This window comes from Neoarius graeffei, chromosome 16 (genome assembly GCF_027579695.1).
Source record: "Neoarius graeffei isolate fNeoGra1 chromosome 16, fNeoGra1.pri, whole genome shotgun sequence".
In the NCBI taxonomy this organism is placed as follows: domain Eukaryota; kingdom Metazoa; phylum Chordata; class Actinopteri; order Siluriformes; family Ariidae; genus Neoarius; species Neoarius graeffei.
In genome coordinates, this window is record NC_083584.1 from 41683235 (window position 1) to 41702915 (window position 19681).

General features: G+C 40.8%; 1 protein-coding gene across 1 annotated transcript in view; it reads left to right on the top strand.

Annotated features, from left to right (window-relative positions):
* The window catches only part of cap2 (cyclase associated actin cytoskeleton regulatory protein 2), a 74323-nt gene extending 59035 nt beyond the window's left edge, over positions 1-15288 (top strand). Inside the window, exons 8-13 of the mRNA XM_060942098.1 lie at positions 4881-5070; positions 9293-9465; positions 9694-9817; positions 10779-10861; positions 14701-14844; positions 14959-15288. Coding sequence (XP_060798081.1) covers positions 4881-5070; positions 9293-9465; positions 9694-9817; positions 10779-10861; positions 14701-14844; positions 14959-15042 — 798 coding nt within the window. The 3' untranslated portion in view covers positions 15043-15288. The remainder of the gene's footprint in view (positions 1-4880; positions 5071-9292; positions 9466-9693; positions 9818-10778; positions 10862-14700; positions 14845-14958) is intronic.
* The last annotated feature ends 4393 nt before the right edge of the window (positions 15289-19681 follow it).

Genomic DNA, 19681 nt, shown 5'->3' on the forward strand with positions numbered 1-19681 from the left:
AGCACAGTAAGCTTGTGGTTCATGAATGAAAGTGTATTTTGTCATTTTTTGTCAGTGCTGTTACTGTCAGTGCTGTTAAGTTGCACGTGGTAACAGCACTGACACAGAGTAACAGCAATGACAGTTCAGGGATATGTTCTAATATTAACCCTTATATCTCCCAGATATTTTATTGAAAACAGTGCTTTTTATAGCCCAGGCCTACTGTTGGAATTGATTCGGTAGTTGCCCACCACCGATTTTTCTGGCCAGCCATGGAGGACATTTGCAGGTACGCGCCAAGTGATGTCATAACACTCATTGAAGAGCCGCAGCAGATTACTGAAAGACGGAACCATTTCAAGGTTGACACAAATGTTTGGAGGCTTGTGGAGGACTTTGTTCATGATATGGAGTAATTTTCTCAAACTTTTTGATGGTGACGTTTGAACTCTGAATTGGTGAAACTCCACATAAGCTAAGTTGTTGAAGCCCTCATGCTTCGGTACTTGTTGCAATGTTTGAGTCGAAGTTTGAACGAAATCATTGAAATAAGTAGCTGATAACTGCATTTCGAAGGCACAAATTGCCTAGGAGGAGAGGCACATTGTGATGGTCATTGTTCAGTGTGCAGATCTGTGGAAAAGAAGTAAAAAACTCAGGATATAAAGAAACGTTGATAGGGTGTGTGGTACCTTATTCTATGAATAAAAGTTGTTTCTGTTTAGGTGTTGTATTTAACTGGTAATGTACTGGTAACAGTAATGACAAGTGTAGCTCTAGTCACAGCACTGCCATAGGTCAGTACTGTTACTAGGTTTTCATTCCTGTTACCCTTTGTTTTGGTTAGATTTCTTTATCTAAAAAGGGCTGACAGAAGGGTTATGCCATGTTTCGTTTTCTACCATTAGTATTTCATCATTTTATGACTGCTGAATTTATCGTGTTATTGGATTCTTGTCATTTTGTTATTTGGAAGTTGTTATTCCAAGGAAATAAAGTTTGTGTTTACATGAATTTCATGTTTTCAATGAAATATATGTTTCATATCGTTTCTTTCACATGGCAGTGTGGGAAAGGGACACACTGTGTGCATGTTAACCACAGAAATCTCACAAAAGAAAGTTTGCTTCATAGTGCATTGTCTTCCATGACATCCGGTAACAGCACTGACAGTTCAGCTAGGTACTAGCATATAAAATATCTAAAAAAAATGGAAAGTTGCGTAAAAAGTGCACTGTCAAGCTTTGGAACATGATATATCTATTCCCTACACTTACTCAAGCTGATTTTTACATGCATATATGACAGCTACCCATCCCATTCTTATTGACTGGAAAATGCTCAGTTACTGTGAAATGACCCATATTATAAAGTTTAATTTTTGGAACTTTATTAAATGGACTAGATTAAGATTAAAACATATTTAAAGGAAAAGAAAACTTACTGGGCGGCACGGTGGTGTAGTGGTTAGCGCTGTCGCCTCACAGCAAGAAGGTCCGGGTTCGAGCCCCGTGGCCGGCGAGGGCCTTTCTGTGTGGAGTTTGCATGTTCTCCCCGTGTCCGCGTGGGTTTCCTCCGGGTGCTCCGGTTTCCCCCACAGTCCAAAGACATGCAGGTTAGGTTAACTGGTGACTCTAAATTGACCGTAGGTGTGAATGTGAGTGTGAATGGTTGTCTGTGTCTATGTGTCAGCCCTGTGATGACCTGGCGACTTGTCCAGGGTGTACCCCGCCTTTCGCCCGTAGTCAGCTGGGATAGGCTCCAGCTTGCCTGCGACCCTGTAGAACAGGATAAAGCGGCTAGAGATAATGAGAATAAGATGGGAAAACTTACTTCCTACATTTAAGTTTGCAGAAAGATTATGTACTTATAAACACATTTATGAAGGGAATTTGTTAATAAGTGTCAAATGTAGCATAATTTCGAATGATAATGATGAGCATATTTGGCAGTGTGATGTCACTGTGAGCCTTTAACAAAAGAATAATCCGGAGCCTTCTTTTGTTAAATGGATCCCAGTGATGTCAAACTGCCAAAAATGCTTATGAATATTATTTGAAATTATGCTATATTTGACACATTTGGACAACTTCACTTCGTGAGAGTGTTTATAAGTACATAATCTTTCTGCAAACCCAAACTAATGAATGAAGTTTTCTACTCCTTTAAAGCAGATTAATTCTCCTTGGCTTTTGCTTGGCCCAATATTGGCCAACCCTCTCATAGTCCATCTCGCTGCCATCCATGCTGATGTGGATCAAATTGTCCAGCGAGTGCTTTTTGAGCCAGTCTCTGTGATCAAAATTGACGACGTTTTCGTTGTCGTGACAGTTGTCTGGTTTTGTGCGCCATCACTCACGTGGGTTTGTTGACATTTAGTCAACCAATCTTTGATCGAAACCATGATGATAATAGACGAGGTCAAACTTTTGTGATTAAAATCAGTCGGCTTTGTCTGTCTGGTGGGGGACAACATCGGCAGCCAATGAGATCACTTATAATGAATCAGAAAATTCCGGGATGGCTGACGTTTTCTTTCGATATTTTTATTGGACGGTTTGAACACGTGATCTTGACATAGCCAACAGATTACAGTTTGTTTGCATCATACCACATGGACATATTACTTTGACAGAATCAACACAAACGTTGGAAAAAAAGACCGCTTGTTTAACACAAATATCAATATGGATCTGTTATTTGCTCTCCTATGTATCTAGTTACTTGTGGGTAGGAAATTTAACGTATCGGTATAAATCTAAGCGTATCGGATTTTAACTAAAGCGACTAAGCGTATCGGCAGGCAGAGCTTTGGGGAAAACCATGTATTGTGTGACAATAAATCACGATACAAATTTGTGACCATTTGAATCACTGAAATAAAAAGGATGAATTATTATTATTATTATTATTATTATTATTATTATCAGGCTGCATAATTGCTTCGTTTTCCCTAGTTGTAATTGTATTGTTTAGACAACAGAGGGCACAATAAAGTACAATACCAGGAATACACGTGACTTCATCCTAGGCGGAAGTAACACAGCTCTGATGATGCAAAAAAAGTAAAACGCTGATCTAAAATGGGAAAGAGCTGTTGTGCAATTGACTGTACAAATAGATTAACAAGAAATCAGAGCTCTCTTTTTACAGACTGCTGAAAGCTCAAGAAAAGGGAAGCAAATAGAGGTAGTTTGTTTGTTATTAACTATTTTTAATAAAAGGAATATTTTAGTTAATAGGCTATTATACTTCAACCTTTACAAATGTTTGTCAGTAATTATTGTTGGTTATTACAAAAATGAAACAGGTTTTTTTTTAACAAAAGGTATATTTACGTTAATAAAGAATAGAAAAATAAATTTTGTTTTTTTTTGTGGTGATAAAATTTTCATTTAATTGTTTTCCAAAAATACCACAGGAAAATCGATTCATGATTCCCATATCGTGAATCAAATCTTGAATTGGGTGAATTGTTACATGCCTTGCACCATATGCTGGACTGGTGTCCTGTCCTGTGTGTCTTCCTGTAGGTGTATCAAAGTTTGGAAAGTTGTCTTGTCCCCCAAACAGCTCAAAAACACAAAACGCAGCAGACACAGCTTTAAAGATGACACAATGGCATCAATACAATAAAGCCTCAACAAAAAGAAATGTACATAAATACAAAAGATAAGCTGAAATGTTTAAACTTCATATTACTGAATTTTAAAAAATATGTAATACACTACCGTTCAAAAGTTTGGGGTCACCCAGACAATTTTGTGTTTTCCATGAAAAGTCACACATTTATTTCCCACCATAAGTTGTAAAATGAATAGAAAATATAGTCAAGACATTTTTCTGGCCATTTTGAGCATTTAATCGACCCCACAAATGTGATGCTCCAGAAACTCAATCTGCTCAAAGGAAGGTCAGTTTTATAGCTTCTCTAAAGAGCTCAACTGTTTTCAGCTGTGCTAACATGATTGTACAAGGGTTTTCTAATCATCCATTAGCCTTCTGAGGCAATGAGCAAACACATTGTACCATTAGAACACTGGAGTGAGAGTTGCTGGAAATGGGCCTCTATACACCTATGGAGATATTGCACCAAAAACCAGACATTTGCAGCTAGAATAGTCATTTACCACATTAGCAATGTATAGAGTGGATTTCTGATTAGTTTAAAGTGATCTTCATTGAAAAGAACAGTGCTTTTCTTTCAAAAATAAGGACATTTCAAAGTGACCCCAAACTTTTGAACGGTAGTGTAAATATGGTGTTTCATTCCAAAATATTACACAAGACTTTCCAGTACAATTATTAGAAATAAAAGGAATCTAAAACACGTTCTTGACAGTATATTTATTATTAGACCTTTATTTGAGCAAAGAGAGATTATTTTTGTTCGACATTATTGTGACCCATATAGACAGATCGATCATTTTCTTAATGCCAGAAGGAAATTTACATATGATATTTGCTGCAAACTGAACTGCAAGTTCTTATGGCAAAAAAAAAAAATCTAGTTTTCTAAAATCTGAAAGTAACTTTAACTATTCCTTAAGTATAGCAATGATACGAGTATTACTCATGAATTATTATGGCAGCCTGTGCCTGAGTCTCACATTTAGCTTAGAGGTACAATCCAAAGTGTTGCCTGATACACCACCTATAGGACGGTCAACGTATAGCAGGTACATTCTTCATGCCAGGGGGATTTCTAAAGCCTACTCCTCCATTTTACCATGTGTTTCACTATTTCTATAGCTACAAACCAAACATGTTTAGAATCCATTACTGAGCCTGTAGGCATCTTACTGATTAGTATCCAAGTTGCACTTACACAGTAAGAAAAACCCTCACAATACCCATATTCGCTTTAAATGTCAGTAGCTAATTGCAGTGTTTTACAGGGTCCTGTAGCTCCTTCATCCCTTTTCGTGGCTGAACCTGCTCCTCCCTGTCCCCCTGCTCCTCCATGTCTGCCTGCTCCACCTCCACCTCCACCTGCGTTCCCAGCTGAAGATCTAAAGCCTGACAACAGTGCAGCTCAGCGTTCAGCTCTGTTCGCCCAGCTCAACCAGGGAGAGGCCATTACTAAAGGTGTGCAGGAGAAGACTTTTTTAATGCGTTAGGTTTGAGTATACATACAAATCTAACTGTCAGTAACGGAACGCTTTCATTCCAAATACAGTGTGTATGGTACATATTGTTTACCAATGTACACTGCAATTTTATCCGAGGTGATCCCTTATCCTTTAAATCTCAAACAATTTGCTTGATATAATGCTCAAAAATATGACTAAGAAATGTGTAAAGGAGTTAAAATCAAGAGCAAAAACTTTTGACTGGGTTTGCAATATGTCTTCGGATGCTTGTCAGCAATGATTAATATTTTAGCAATAAAATTGTTTATCTGACATTTATAATTTCATGTCAGCAAAGAAGAACATGGACAATGGAAGTATTGTTAATAAATTAAAAAAAAAAAAAACTTGCTCTTTTATTGGCAGGTCACACTTCCAGCACAGTAACAGGCCTGGCAGTTCGCCACAGAACTGACTAATACAGGAAAAATGGGCAAATAAAGACAGGCACAGAAACAGCGAGCACAGAATGACACAAAGGAACATGCTGAAAGAACACAAATACAACACAAATAAACACCTGACTGCGTTTGTGCACTATCATAAAGCACTAAATTTAATAGAGCAAGATTGACATTACACGCTAAAATAACGAGGAAGCCACAGAAATGCCTTTGGCTCTCACTACAGAAGCACAAGGACACTGATATACTGTATACAGTGGTGCTTGAAAGTTTGTGAACCCTTTAGAATTTTCTATATTTCTGCATAAATATGACCTAAAACATCATCAGATTTTCACACAAGTCCTTAAAGTAAATAAAGAGAACCCAGTTAAACAAATGAGACAAAAATATTATACTTGGTCATTTATTTATTGAGGAAAATGATCCAATATTACATATCTGTGAGTGGCAAAAGTATGTGAACCTCTAGGATTAGCAGTTAATTTGAAGGTGAAATTAGAGTCAGGCGTTTTCAATCAATGGGATGACAATCAGGTGTGAGTGGGCACCCTGTTTTATTTAAAGAACAGGGCTCTATCAAAGTCTGATCTTCACAACACATGTTTGTGGAAGTGTATCATGGCACGAACAAAGGAGATTTCTGAGGACCTCAGAAAAAGCGTTGTTGATGCTCATCAGGCTGGAAAAGGTGACAAAACCATCTCTAAAGAGTTTGGACTCCATCAATCCACAGTCAGACAGATTGTGTACAAATGGAGGAAATTCAAGACCATTGTGAGTGGTTGACCAACAAAGATCACTCCAAGAGCAAGGCGTGTAATAGTCGTCGAGGTCACAAAGGACCCCAGGGTAACTTCTAAGCAACTGAAGGCCTCTTTCACATTGGCTAATGTTAATGTTCATGAGTCCACCATCAGGAAAACGCTGAACAACAATGGTGTGCATGGCAGGGTTGCAAGGAGAAAGCCACTGCTGTCCAAAAAGAACATTGCTGCTCGTCTGCAGTTTGCTAAAGATCACGTGGACAAGCCAGAAGGCTATTGGAAAAATGTTTTGTGGATGGATGAGACCAAAATAAAACTTTTTGGTTTAAATGAGAAGCGTTATGTTTGGAGAAAGGAAAACACTGCATTCCAGTATAAGAACCTTATCCCATCTGTGAAACATGGTGGTGGTAGTATCATGGTTTGGGCCTGTTTTGTTGCATCTGGGCCAGGATGGCTTTCCATCATTGATGGAACAATGAATTCTGAATTATAGCAGCGAATTCTAAAGGAAAAGGTCAGGACATCTGTCCATGAACTGAATCTCAAGAGAAGGTGGGTCATGCAGCAAGACAACGACCCTAAGCACACAAGTCGTTCTACCAAAGAATGGTTAAAGAAGAATAAAGTTAATGTTTTGGAATGGCCAAGTCAAAGTCCTGACCTTAATCCAATGGAAATGCTGTGGAAGGACCTGAAGCGAGCAGTTTATGTGAGGAAACCCACCAACATCCCAGAGTTGAAGCTGTTCTGTACGGAGGAATGGGCTAAAATTCCTCCAAGCCGGTGTGCAGGACTGATCAACAATTACCGGAAATGTTTAGTTGCAGTTATTGCTGCACAAGGGGGGTCACACCAGATACTGAAAGTAGAGCCCTGCACTCCCGCGGGAGTCCCGCGGGACTCGCAGGACCCGCCGCAAAGCAGTGTGGCGCGGGACAAATTTTGAAAGCTCATTGCGGGCTTGCAGATACGCTAATCACATGACGCAAGTTGAAATGTGTCAGCGCGGCTCAGCGCTTCCTCAGCGGCTGCGCTCCAAATCACTCCGCCCTGAACAGCGAGTGCCCTCTGGAGGGTGTGCACTCCGGCCCTGCGCAGCTCACAGAGCGCGCGAGTGAAGCGCACGAGCAGTGATTCGGGACTGAGCCGCTGTGTGTGTGATCCCAGTGCATATCGGGCATGCGCAAGTCACTAACCACTTGCAAGTGGAAGGATGGCAAGCCTAAAGGCAATCATAACTACACAATGGGCAGTATTTGCATCTTACCATTTCCCTAACGGGAAATCTTTTGATCACTCTAATGACTCGCAGTTCACACCCAGCTAGCAAAAGAACCATGAGTGAAGTGATTTACTGCTTGCGTTAGTCTACAACTTTAATCAGAGAGACAGGTTACACAGTGACGGTAGGCTTGACTCAATGCTATCCCAGAAATCCTTCCTGTAACATGCAAATTTGGCTGTCCAGTCAGAGGCGGCCAAATTTGCATATTACAGGAAGGATTTCTGGGATGGCATTGAGTCAAGCCTACCGTCACTGTGTAACCTGTCTCTCTGATTAAAGTTGTAGACTAACTCAAGCAGTAAATCAATTAACTTCTCTTACTAGCTCTGCTTTGCAATAAAAAATAAATAAATAAAAACACCATTGGTATAAAGCAAGCCCATTCACTTTTTTATGCTGATCAGAGAATTACAATGGTTTCTCATGTGATAAAAATGTGCGATTTGCTATTAAATATTTTAATCGCTTGACAGCACTAATTATTATTATTAGAGACACTACATGCTGAATTCAGAAACAAGGTAAATAATAACAAATGTGAACGTGAGCTGTAGATATTTATGCTCAAATCCACTCAAAGTAGGGGGCGGGGCACCATCACGCTGTGTCAAGACAAGAACTTTCCTGAGAAATAACGCGAACGTCTGCATCATGCGGGATTTGCGGGCGGGAGCGGGACAAAATATGGCAGGCGCGGGCGGGAGCGGGACTGAAAATCATAATTTTTTTGTGGGCGGGAGCGGGACTGAAAATCATAATTCTTTGCGGGCGCGGGCGGGAGTGGGACTGCACAATGCGGGCGCGGGCGGGAGCGGGACTGAAAAATCCGACCCGCACAGACCTCTAACTGAAAGCAAAGGTTCACATACTTTTGCCACTCACAGATATGTAATATTGGATCATTTTCCTCAATAAATAAATGACCAAGTATAATATTTTTGTCTCATTTGTTTAACTGGGTTCTCTTTATCTACTTTTAGGACTCGTGTGAAAATCTGATGATGTTTTAGGTCATATTTATGCAGAAATATAGAAAATTTTAAAGGGTTCACAAACTTTCAAGCACCACTGTATAAAATAAAATTTTGAGTAGATGTGGCTGAAGCTGTGCTGTAATATTTGGCACCAAGACATTAGCAGCAGATCTTTTAAGTAGGCGGCATGCTGCAATGCACTGTGTTCTGACACCTTTCTATCATAGCCAACGTTAATTTTTTTAGCAGTTTGTGCTACAGTAGCTGCTCTGTGGGATTGAACTTGACGGGCTAGACTTCACTCCCCACAGATATCAGTGAGCCTTGGATGCTGGTGACCTTGTTGCTGGTTCACCAGTTGTCCTTCCTTCGACCACTTTTAGTACTTACTAACTAATGCATACCAGGAACACCCCACAAGACCTGCTCTTCTTGGAGATGCTCTGACCCAGTCATCTAGCCATCACAGTTTGGCCCTTATCAAACTTCTTCAGATTCTTACGCTTGTCCATTTTTCCCACTTCCAACACATCAACTTCAAGATCCGACTGTTCAGTTTCTGCCTAATACTAATATGTCCTACCACTAATAAATTATAATTCAAATTACTAAGCATCAATCTTCTTTTCCATGCTATACTCTGAAATCTGTGAAGGACAAAAAGGAAGATGGGAAGACTAAACTAAAATACTTAATGGCAGCATTATAATAAAATGTCCTTTGATGGAGTTGTGTTGTCTTTTAGGATTGAAGCATGTGTGTGATGAGCAGAAAACCCATAAGAACCCTACTCTTCGCTCTCCGGGAGGGACAAGCCAGACTTCTCCGTCAAAAGGCAGAGCTCCTAGCTCCTCTACCCCCATACCAGCTCAGAAAAGATCTCCACTCCTGGAACTGGAGGGAAAGAAGTGGAGGGTGGTAAGTCCGGTTTGTCTTTCTGGATTTTTTAAAATGGCAAAAATGTTCTTAAGATGGACTGGTTGAGTGGAGGATGTAGAAGAGGGCAAACAAATAGATGGTATTACTTAGCGTAAATGAATATTTAATTTTGTCTGTCAGTAATGTACTTACCTGGAGTTTCCAGTGATTTATTTCAGATTCTACTTTCAACACATTGGCTGATGTGTTTGTGTGTCTGGTCTTCAGGAGTATCAGGAACAGGTACATGATCTGGTAATAGGGGAAACGGAGCTGAAACAGGTGGTTTATATCTTCAGCTGCAACAACTCCACACTTCAGATTAAAGGCAAAGTCAACTCCATCATCGTGGGTGAGTGAAGCTCTTTTCCATTAGTCCTTTCCAGTTACTCCCATTCAGGTGGGGTTTACATTAGACCGTATCAGCGGATCATCAGATTAACGTTTTTAAAACGATTCGCGTGCACACAGCAACGCCAATACACGATTCGCGTGCACACAGCAACGCCAATACACGGATACGCTAATCACATGACGCAAGTTGAAATGTGTCAGTGCGGCTCAGCGCTTCCTCAGCGGCTGCGCTCCAAATCACTCCGCCCTGAACAGCGAGTGCCCTCTGGAGGGTGCTCACTCCGGCCCTGCGCAGCTCACAGAGCGCGCGAGTGAAGCGCACGAGCAGTGATTCGGGACTGAGCCGCTGTGTGTGTGATCCCAGTGCATATCGGGCATGCGCAAGTCACTCACCACTTGCAAGTGGAAGGATGGCAAGCCTAAAGGCAATCATAACTACACAATGGGCAGTATTTGCATCTTACCATGAACAACATTAAGAATGACAAAGCAAAGCATTATATTCATACTTTTATACTCTTTAATGAAAAACAAAAAGGTGATACAAGGCGGAAACAATAGCAGGAAGTGAAGTCCGCGCCGTTTTTCAGCAGTCGCGTCACATGACCAACATGGCATGAACAACGCCAGCGAATCAGGAAGGTGGATGTCACAGTGACGTTGTCCAATGATGACGTCAGCTAGAGCTCAGCACTGCGTTTCCTCGTATCTCAATGTTTACACAGCACCGGATCAGATACGAACTGGGTTGAATACGTGGGCCCTGGCGGATTCAAGTTGTTCCGCCTGTGGAGTCGTTTCCCGGCGTTTTAATGTGAACGGACAGTGCATCCGCGACGAAAACGAGACGGATACGGTCTAATGTAAACACCACCTCAGCATCCCCCATTTACCTGAATGTGGATGTTCATGTCTCACACTGTTGGTCTTTGAACTTTCATTTATTTCTGGGTGTGTAGATAACTGCAAGAAGCTTGGCCTTGTGTTTGAGAATGTGGTTGGCATTTTTGAAATCATCAACTCCAGAGACATCCAGCTCCAGGTATGAAATAAGCAGTTCTAACAGCTCAATATATTCCTACTCTACATTCAGCAAGTATTCACAGAAGACCCCTTCGTTTTTTTCTCTTTTTGTAAAATGTAAACTCTTTAAAAAACAAAAAAACAGATTTTCATAATTTTTTGTACGTATTCAAACCCTTTTTCCAGTCATTTGTTGATGCACCTTTGGAAGCGGTTACAGTCTTCTCCCATTCAGAACCATTCAAGCTCTGTCAAGTTGGATAGGGAGAATTGCTATACCACTAATTTTAGTTTTCTCCAGAGATGTTAAGTCGGGGTCAAGTCTGGACTCTGGCTGGGCTGTGTATTTCTGGTCATTGTTGGATTGAAAGGTGACACCTCAGCCCAGTCTGAGGTCCATGAGTAGGCTTGTCTCCAGGAAGTCACTATACTTTGATTCATTCATGTTTCTCTGGATCCATAACATGCCTCTCAGACAAATGTTCCCAAAGCATGATGCTACTACCACCACCACCACCACCAGGCCTTAGTATGAGGATAAAATTAGCCAGTGGATGAATGGTGCTTCTTTGCCTCCTCATGTAACACTTGCCATTCAGTGTAGTCATATCTCATAGTCTTGTTTCTTATTGTCTTTTTTTTTTTTTTACTGAGGAGTGTCTTCAATGTGGCTACTTGGTCATAAAGGCCTGATTGGTTGAGTGCTGCAGAGATCTGGCATGTTCTTCCAACTCCACTGAAGAACTCTGCAGTCCTATCAGAGTGACCTTCAGGTTCTTTGTTCTCCCTGTTTGCTCAGTTTGGCTGGACAGCCAGCACTAAGAAGCGTCTCACTGTTCTTGAGCTTCTCTGATTTGAGACCAATGGACCAGCTGAAGAACCAGTTGGTTCTTCATGGCCTTCAAAGCTGTATGAATTTTTCAGTTCCTTTCACAAGATATGTGCCTTGACACACTCCTGTTTCAAAGGGCTACAGACATTTCCTTTGACCTGTTGGGTTTACTTTGCTGACATGCACTGACACTTGCGGGGATTTGTATAGACAGAGGCATGTCTTTATTAATCATATCCAATCAAATGGATTTACCACAGCTGAACTTCAATCAGGTTGAATAAGGATTATAAAGATTAGTGAAACTGAATGCACCTGAGCTCACGTTTGAGTATCAGAGCAAAAGTTTTGAACACTGGTGTAAATATATTTGTTTTATACATTTCAGGTATATATTTTTAACGTGTTTACAAAAGATTTGCAAAAATCTAGGCTCCTGAGTAGTGTAACAGAAAAGTGTTCACCCTGTCATCTATAGATCATGAGTTTGAATCCCAGTGATGCCACAGTTATCTGTGGCCAGGAGTCTTACAGTGTCAAGTGTATATAAGCATCATGGGTTTCCCACACTTGAAAGGGAAGGACTCGGACACAGGATTCCACTCGTCTTGTGTTTTATTGATTTTCAGTGGAGTTGACGTTGTAGTAGAATTGTATATAGTAGGGTTTTTCCAGAAGAAAAAGGTAGAAGTAGAAGCAGAAGTGGAACCAGAAGTAGAAGTAGAAGCGGGAGTAGAAGACCTTTAACATAAAAATAAATGTATGAATAAATGCCTGTTTTTCTACAACAAAGCCCAAGTTAATTAGGCAACAATATATAAATATTTATTAGTGCTGTCAAAAATGTCGCGTTATTAACGCGTTAACTTGACTCAATTTTAACGGTGATAATTTTTTTATCGCGAGATTAACGCTCTGTGACATGATGTAGGTTTTTCATAAGCTTTTGAAACTGCCAGGAACTTGGAACAGAGACTTTGCTTAGAAAAACAATAGCAGCTAGACTGTAATGCTACGCCCCGCACAGTCAGAGTCCTCTGCCCTCCCCCGAAGAGCCATGGTGCTCGGCTTAGGTTTCGTTTTCCCATCGGCGGCTCCAGCCCGACTTTGCAGTGGCTGTGACAAGACGTGTTATGCTCTGCAATAAAAAAAAAAAAAAAAAAACATTGGTACAACCAGTGTTCGAACTATGCCGATATTTTCAGGGGGTCCCTTTTTTTCCCTTGGGGGGGGTGCTTGCGCTTGTCTCAGAGCGCGGCTCTCCATCGCGCGCTCACTTCGGATATGCAAATGCTTCCCGTTACACACGATTGCTATGTCAATAAACATCATTTTGCCAATATTTTAGAGACCCCCCAACATTTCCCAAATCATGTTTTCAAGGGATCTCATGTCTGTTTCAGGGGATCTCGGATCCCCCGTGTACCCCCGTAGTTCGAACAGTAAGCAAGCCCATTCACTTTTTTATGCTGATAAGAGAATTACAATGGTTTTTCATGTGACAAAAATGTGCGATTAAATTGCGATTAATAGCGAGTTAACTATGACAGTCGCGACATTAATCGTGATTAAATATTTTAATCACTTGACAGCACTAATATTTATGTATAAGGTAAGTTAAGTATATTTTAACCATTTTTAATAATTCAGGCAGTATGTTGCTGAACAAACATAAATGAACAGAAAACCAGTTCTAAACTAAGAACCATTTTAACCATTAGCCCTTTAACAGGCAGTTTGTGCGCTTTAACTGAAGATATTTTACTACACACCACTGAGAAAGAAAGTTTAAACCATTAAACCAAACCCAGGTAAGGAACAAACATTTCTCATGCCCACGGATTACTGCGAGCGCAGCGTTTAAGTTCAGTGGGTTTACCGGTAGCCTTTTTCGTCCTTTTTTCCCCCGATGTGCTGTAAGGTTTGTGTTAGTAGCGAATTCTCTTTGCAACTGCTGTGCTGCTGCTTCGTTACAAACTGAACGCCAACTCTGCCTATTGTTCTAGAATGACCGCTGCCCTGCTAATTAGCGTTCTGATTGGCTTCACCTGTTCAGCGCAGCGTGTCGTCAAGCCATGCACTGGCAGTGTAGCACTGCGATTCAGCGTAGCAGGGAGTGGCGGAGGCAGCTGTCAATCATGTGAGCCAGCGTTCAGACACTCCTTGTGGCAGGTCGCCGCGACATACAGTAAAATTGGCCTGTGCTCTCAGGGAGGGAGGGGTGGCATATACTGTATGCTCTCTCCCTCTCTCTTCTCTGTCAATTAAAGCAACATTAACTAATCATGGGTGTCTGTGATGTGGAAGTGGACGGATAGCGCATTCTTTTGAGTGTTATACCACTCCTCTGATGTTGCATAACTGAAAAGTTGCAGTAGGCTGGCTTCACATGCCTTGGAGGAATGATGCGATAGCCATTGCCCTCCCTGGTTGGTAACTGTTGTCTGATAGGAGAGATTATTATGGTCTATGTTTTACAGAGGGCGGCACGGTGGTGTAGTGGTTAGCGCTGTCGCCTCACAGCAAGAAGGTCCAGGTTCGAGCCCCGTGGCCGGCGAGGGCCTTTCTGTGCGAAGTTTGCATGTTCTCCCCGTGTCCGCGTGGGTTTCCTCCGGGTGCTCCGGTTTCCCCCACAGTCCAAAGACATGCAGGTTAGGTTAACTGGCGACTCTAAATTGAGCGTAGGTGTGAATGTGAGTGTGAATGGTTGTCTGTGTCTATGTGTCAGCCCTGTGATGACCTGGCGACTTGTCCAGGGTGTACCCCGCCTTTCACCCATAGTCAGCTGGGATAGGCTCCAGCTTGCCTGCGACCCTGTAGAACAGGATAAAGCGGCTAGAGATAATGAGATGAGATGAGATGTTTTACAGATAGATGAGGAAAAATGGTTAGGCAAGATTGTAACATAACAAAATGAGGGGAAAAAACTAAAGGCATGTGAATAGTTTCTGAATATACTCTATACACTGTCATCTAGTAGCATTGATTAAAAAAATCTGAATACAGGATGTGATTGTCTCACTTAGGTGTTGGGAAAAGTGCCCACCATTTCCATCAATAAGACAGAAGGATGCCACGTCTACCTGAGTAAGGAGTCTCTCAGCTGTGAGATTATCAGTGCCAAGAGTTCAGAAATGAACATTCTGGTTCCTCAGGAAGATGATGATTACGTGAGTGAACTCTTTTAATATTCACTTTCACTTTTTCGCTTCATTGCCATGTTTGGAATGAATCCGCGACACAGCTTTTGAATGAAATAACGGTTCTACTTTCTGTATTACCAGAGAGAGTTTCCTGTGCCGGAGCAGTTTAAGACCATCTGGGATGGGTCCAAGCTGGTGACGGAGCCGAGTGAGATTGCTGGCTGATTGACAGATTAATTTTCATTTCCACATCTCTGCTGGTAGCCCCCATACCTCTCACTGTACTCTCAGCACACAATTTTATAGACACAGATTCGTCTTATGTCTGGATTATAGTTAGTAACGATTCTCCATCAAAAACGTGATTTAGTGTATGAATAGAACTAATCTAGTCCACATGCTAGAAATTCAGTCAAATTCATGATTAAGGTTCAGATTTAACCACAATAATATACAATAGTTGTGTTGTTTCCCCCTTTATTCTTTTCCTTTTATTAATTTCAAGATTTTTAAATTATAAATCTAATTAATTACAGTGGGGCAAAAAAGTATTTAGTCAGTCACCAATTGTGCAAGTTCTCCCACTTAAAAAGATGAGTGTGGCCTGTAATTTTCATCATAGGTATACCTCAACTATGAGAGACAGAATGAGAAAAAAAAATCCAGAAAATCGCATTGATTTTTAAAGAATTTATTTGCAAATTATGATGGAAAATAAGTATTTGGTCAATAACAAAAGTTCATCTCAATACTTTGTTATTTACCCTTTGTTGGCAATGACAGAGGTCAAACGTTTTCTGTAAGTCTTCACAAGGTTTTCACACACTGTTGCTGGTATTTTGGCCCATTCCTCCATGCAGATCTCCTCTAGAGCAGTGATGTTTTGGGGCTGTCGCTGGGCAACACGGACTTTCAACTCCCTCCAAAGATTTTCTATGGGGTTGAGATCTGGAGACTGGCTAGGCCACTCCAGGATCTTGAAATGCTTCTTATGAAGCCACTCCTTCATTGCCCGGGCAGTGTGTTTGGGATCATTGTCATGCTGAAAGACCCAGCCACGTTTCATCTTCAATACCCTTGCTGATGGAAGGAGGTTTTCACTCAAAATCTCACGATACATGGCCCCATTCATTCTTTCCTTTACATGGATCAGTCGTCCTGGTCCCTTTGCAGAAAAACAGCCCCAAAGCATGATGTTTCCACCCCCATGCTTCACAGTAGGTATGGTGTTCTTTGGATGCAACTCAGCATTCTTTCTCTTCCAAACACGACAAGTTTAGTTTTTACCAAAAAGTTCTATTTTGGTTTCATCTGACCATATGACATTCTCCCAATCCTCTTCTGGATCATCCAAATGCTCTCTAGCAAACTTCAGAAGGGCCTGGACATGTACTGGCTTAAGCAGGGGGACACGTCTGGCACTGCAGGATTTGAGTCCCTGGCGGCGTAGTGTGTTACTGATGGTAGCCTTTGTTACTTTGGTCCCAGCTCTCTGCAGGTCATTCACTAGGTCCCCCCGTGTGGTTCTGGGATTTTTGCTCACCGTTCTTGTGATCATTTTGACCCCACGGGGTGAGAGCTTGCATGGAGCCCCAGATTGAGGGAGATTATCAGTGGTCTTGTATGTCTTCCATTTTCTAATAATTGCTCCCACAGTTGATTTCTTCACACCGAGCTGCTTACCTATTGCAGATTCAGTCTTCCCAGCCTGGTGCAGGTCTACAGTTTTGTTTCTGGTGTCCTTTGACAGCTCTTTGGTCTTGGCCATAGTGGAGTTTGGAGTGTGACTGTTTGAGGTTGTGGACAGGTGTCTTTTATACTGATAACGAGTTCAAACAGGTGCCATTAATACAGGTAACGAGTGGAGGACAGAGGAGCCTCTTAAAGAAGAAGTTACAGGTCTGTGAGAGCCAGAAATCTTGCTTGTCTGTAGGTGACCAAATACTTATTTTACCGAGGAATTTACCAATTAATTCTTTAAAAATCCTACAGTGTGATTTCCTGGATTCTTTCCCCCCATTCTGTCTCTCTTAGTTGAAGTGTACCTATGATGAAAATTACAGGCCTCTCTCATCTTTTTAAGTGGGAGAACTTGCACAATTGGTGGCTGACTAAATACTTTTTTGCCCCACTGTATACCTTAATTCAGGACCTGACTAAAGTCAAGATCTATTCAAATTATTCTAGAAATACAGTCCCTGGTGATAATTAAGAAAAAACTATTTGTTCCAAGGCACTTTTGAATCTCATGCATCAGTCTCTATCCATTTTGTTACATGTATTTCTAAACTCCTTTTTTTCTTTTCATTTTAATAAGACGCTTGAGATTAAAATCATGTTTTAGCAAGACTTCAGAAGTTTTTAGACTCTGAGACAGCAGGACACGATAGAAAAAAAGCAAATAAGATTGAATATAAACTTCAAGATGACTTGGTGAATATGAGGAACTGGCACTTGGTGTGCAAATCAATATTTTCCTCATGGGTGACTTTTTATATCTTTTTTTTTTTTAACTTGGCGATTTTATGTATAATCTACCATGTATTTTGTTTATTTTTAGGCATCAGCCAGCAAAATGTGTTTCATACTGTATAATGTACAGTCAATTTGTGCCATCATGGTCATACATTGAAATAAGATGTAACAAGCATGTTATAACTAACACAACATAATATAAATATAGAATAGAAGAAAACCTCAGTTACTCGGCTCACTACAGATAACTTTTCTCTTGATATCATCTGCGTATTGTAACCACTCTATCTTGCTGTGTGAAGTACAGTATTTAAGATTTCTCTAAGGTTTACATTTGTTTCTTTGGCACAATAAAGACTGTCTGGAAGTTTGGGATTTGAACTCGTATTGAGGGTCACGAAGTGACATTAACTGTATTTTCGTAGGATAGTTTTGGAAAGTCCCAGGTTTCTAATATGGCTATTTGAATAAATCTTACACAGTGCATAATCTAAAGCCACAATATTTTAAACTGATTGTTTTTTTTTTTCTCTGTTAATAGGAGCCATTCCATCTTTGTCTTGTATCTGAAATCCTCTCTGCTCATTATTTTAAAGGGATTACTGTCAACAATTATGTTTTCCTCATAAGTTGATGGTGAATACAGCAGACTGTCGTTTACAATTACAATGCATCCAAGAGATAAAGAGAACTGTATGGGAAAGCATGTTGTAGACCATCTTCACAAGTATGAACGTAGCATTCGTTTAGGCGTGAATTACTGAACTTGTAGAACTTTTTGCTGCTCAGCTTGAAGAAGGGAAAAGTACATATCCATTTGTCAAATCCAAGTTTACTAGTTAACAGTTACAGTGGTGCTTGAAAGTTTGTGAACCCTTTAGAATTTTCTATATTTCTGCATAAATATGACCTGAAACATCATCAGATTTTCACACAAGTCCTAAAAGTAGGTAAAGAGAACCCAGTTAAACAAATGAAACAAAAAATATTATACTTGGTCATTTATTTATTGAGGAAAATGATCCAATATTACATATCTGTGAGTGGCAAAAGTATGTGAACCTTTGATTTCAGTATCTGGTGTGACCCCCTTGTGCAGCAATAACTGCAACTAAACGTTTCCAATAACTGTTGATCAGTCCTGCACACCGGCTTGGGGGAATTTTAGCCCATTCCTCCGTACAGAACAGCTTCAACTCTGGGATGTTGGTGGGTTTCCGCACATGAACTGCTCGCTTCAGGTCCTTCCACAACATTTCGATTGGATTAAGGTCAGGACTTTGACTTGGCCATTCCAAAACATTAACTTTATTCTTCTTTAACCATTCTTTGGTAGAACAACTTGTGTGCTTAGGGTCACTGTCTTACTGCATGACCCACCTTCTCTTGAGATTCAGTTCATGGACAGATGTCCTGATATTTTCCTTTAGAATTCGCTGGTATAATTCAGAATTCATTGTTCCATCAATGATGGCAAGCTGTCCTGGCCCAGATGCAGCAAAACAGGCCCAAACCATGATACTACCACCACCATGTTTCACAGATGGGATAAGGTTCTTATGCTGGAATGCAGTGCTTTCCTTTCTCCAAACATAACGGTTCTCATTTAAACCAAAAAGTTCTATTTTGGTCTCATCCATCCACAAAACATTTTTCCAATAGCCTTCTGGCTTGTCCACGTGATCTTTAGCAAACTGCAGACGAGCAGCAATGTTCTTTTTGGAGAGCAGTGGCTTTCTACTTGCAACCCTGCCATGCACATCATTGTTGTTCAGTGTTCTCCTGATGGTGGACTCATGAACATTAACATTAGCCAAGGTGAGAGAGGCCTTCAGTTGCTTAGAAGTTACCTTGGGGTCCTTTGTGACCTCGCTGACTATTACACGCCTTGCTCTTGGAGTGATCTTTCTTGGTCGACCACTCCTGGGGAGAGTAACAATGGTCTTGAATTTCCTCCATTTGTACACAATCTGTCTGACTGTGGATTGGTGGAGTCCAAACTCTTTAGAGATGGTTTTGTAACCTTTTCCAGCCTGATGAGCATCAACAACGCTTTTTCTAAGGTCCTCAGAAATCTCCTTTGTTCGTGCCATGATACACTTCCACAAACATGTGTTGTGAAGATCAGACTTTTATAGATCCCTGTTCTTTAAATAAAACAGGGTGCCCACTCACACCTGATTGTCATCCCATTGTTTGAAAACACCTGACTCTAATTTCACCTTCAAATTAACTGCTAATCCTAGAGGTTCACATACTTTTGCCACTCACAGATATGTAATATTGGATCATTTTCCTCAATAAATAAATGACCAAGTTTTATATTTTATCTCATTTGTTTAACTGGGTTCTCTTTATCTACTTTTAGGACTTGTGTGAAAATCTGATG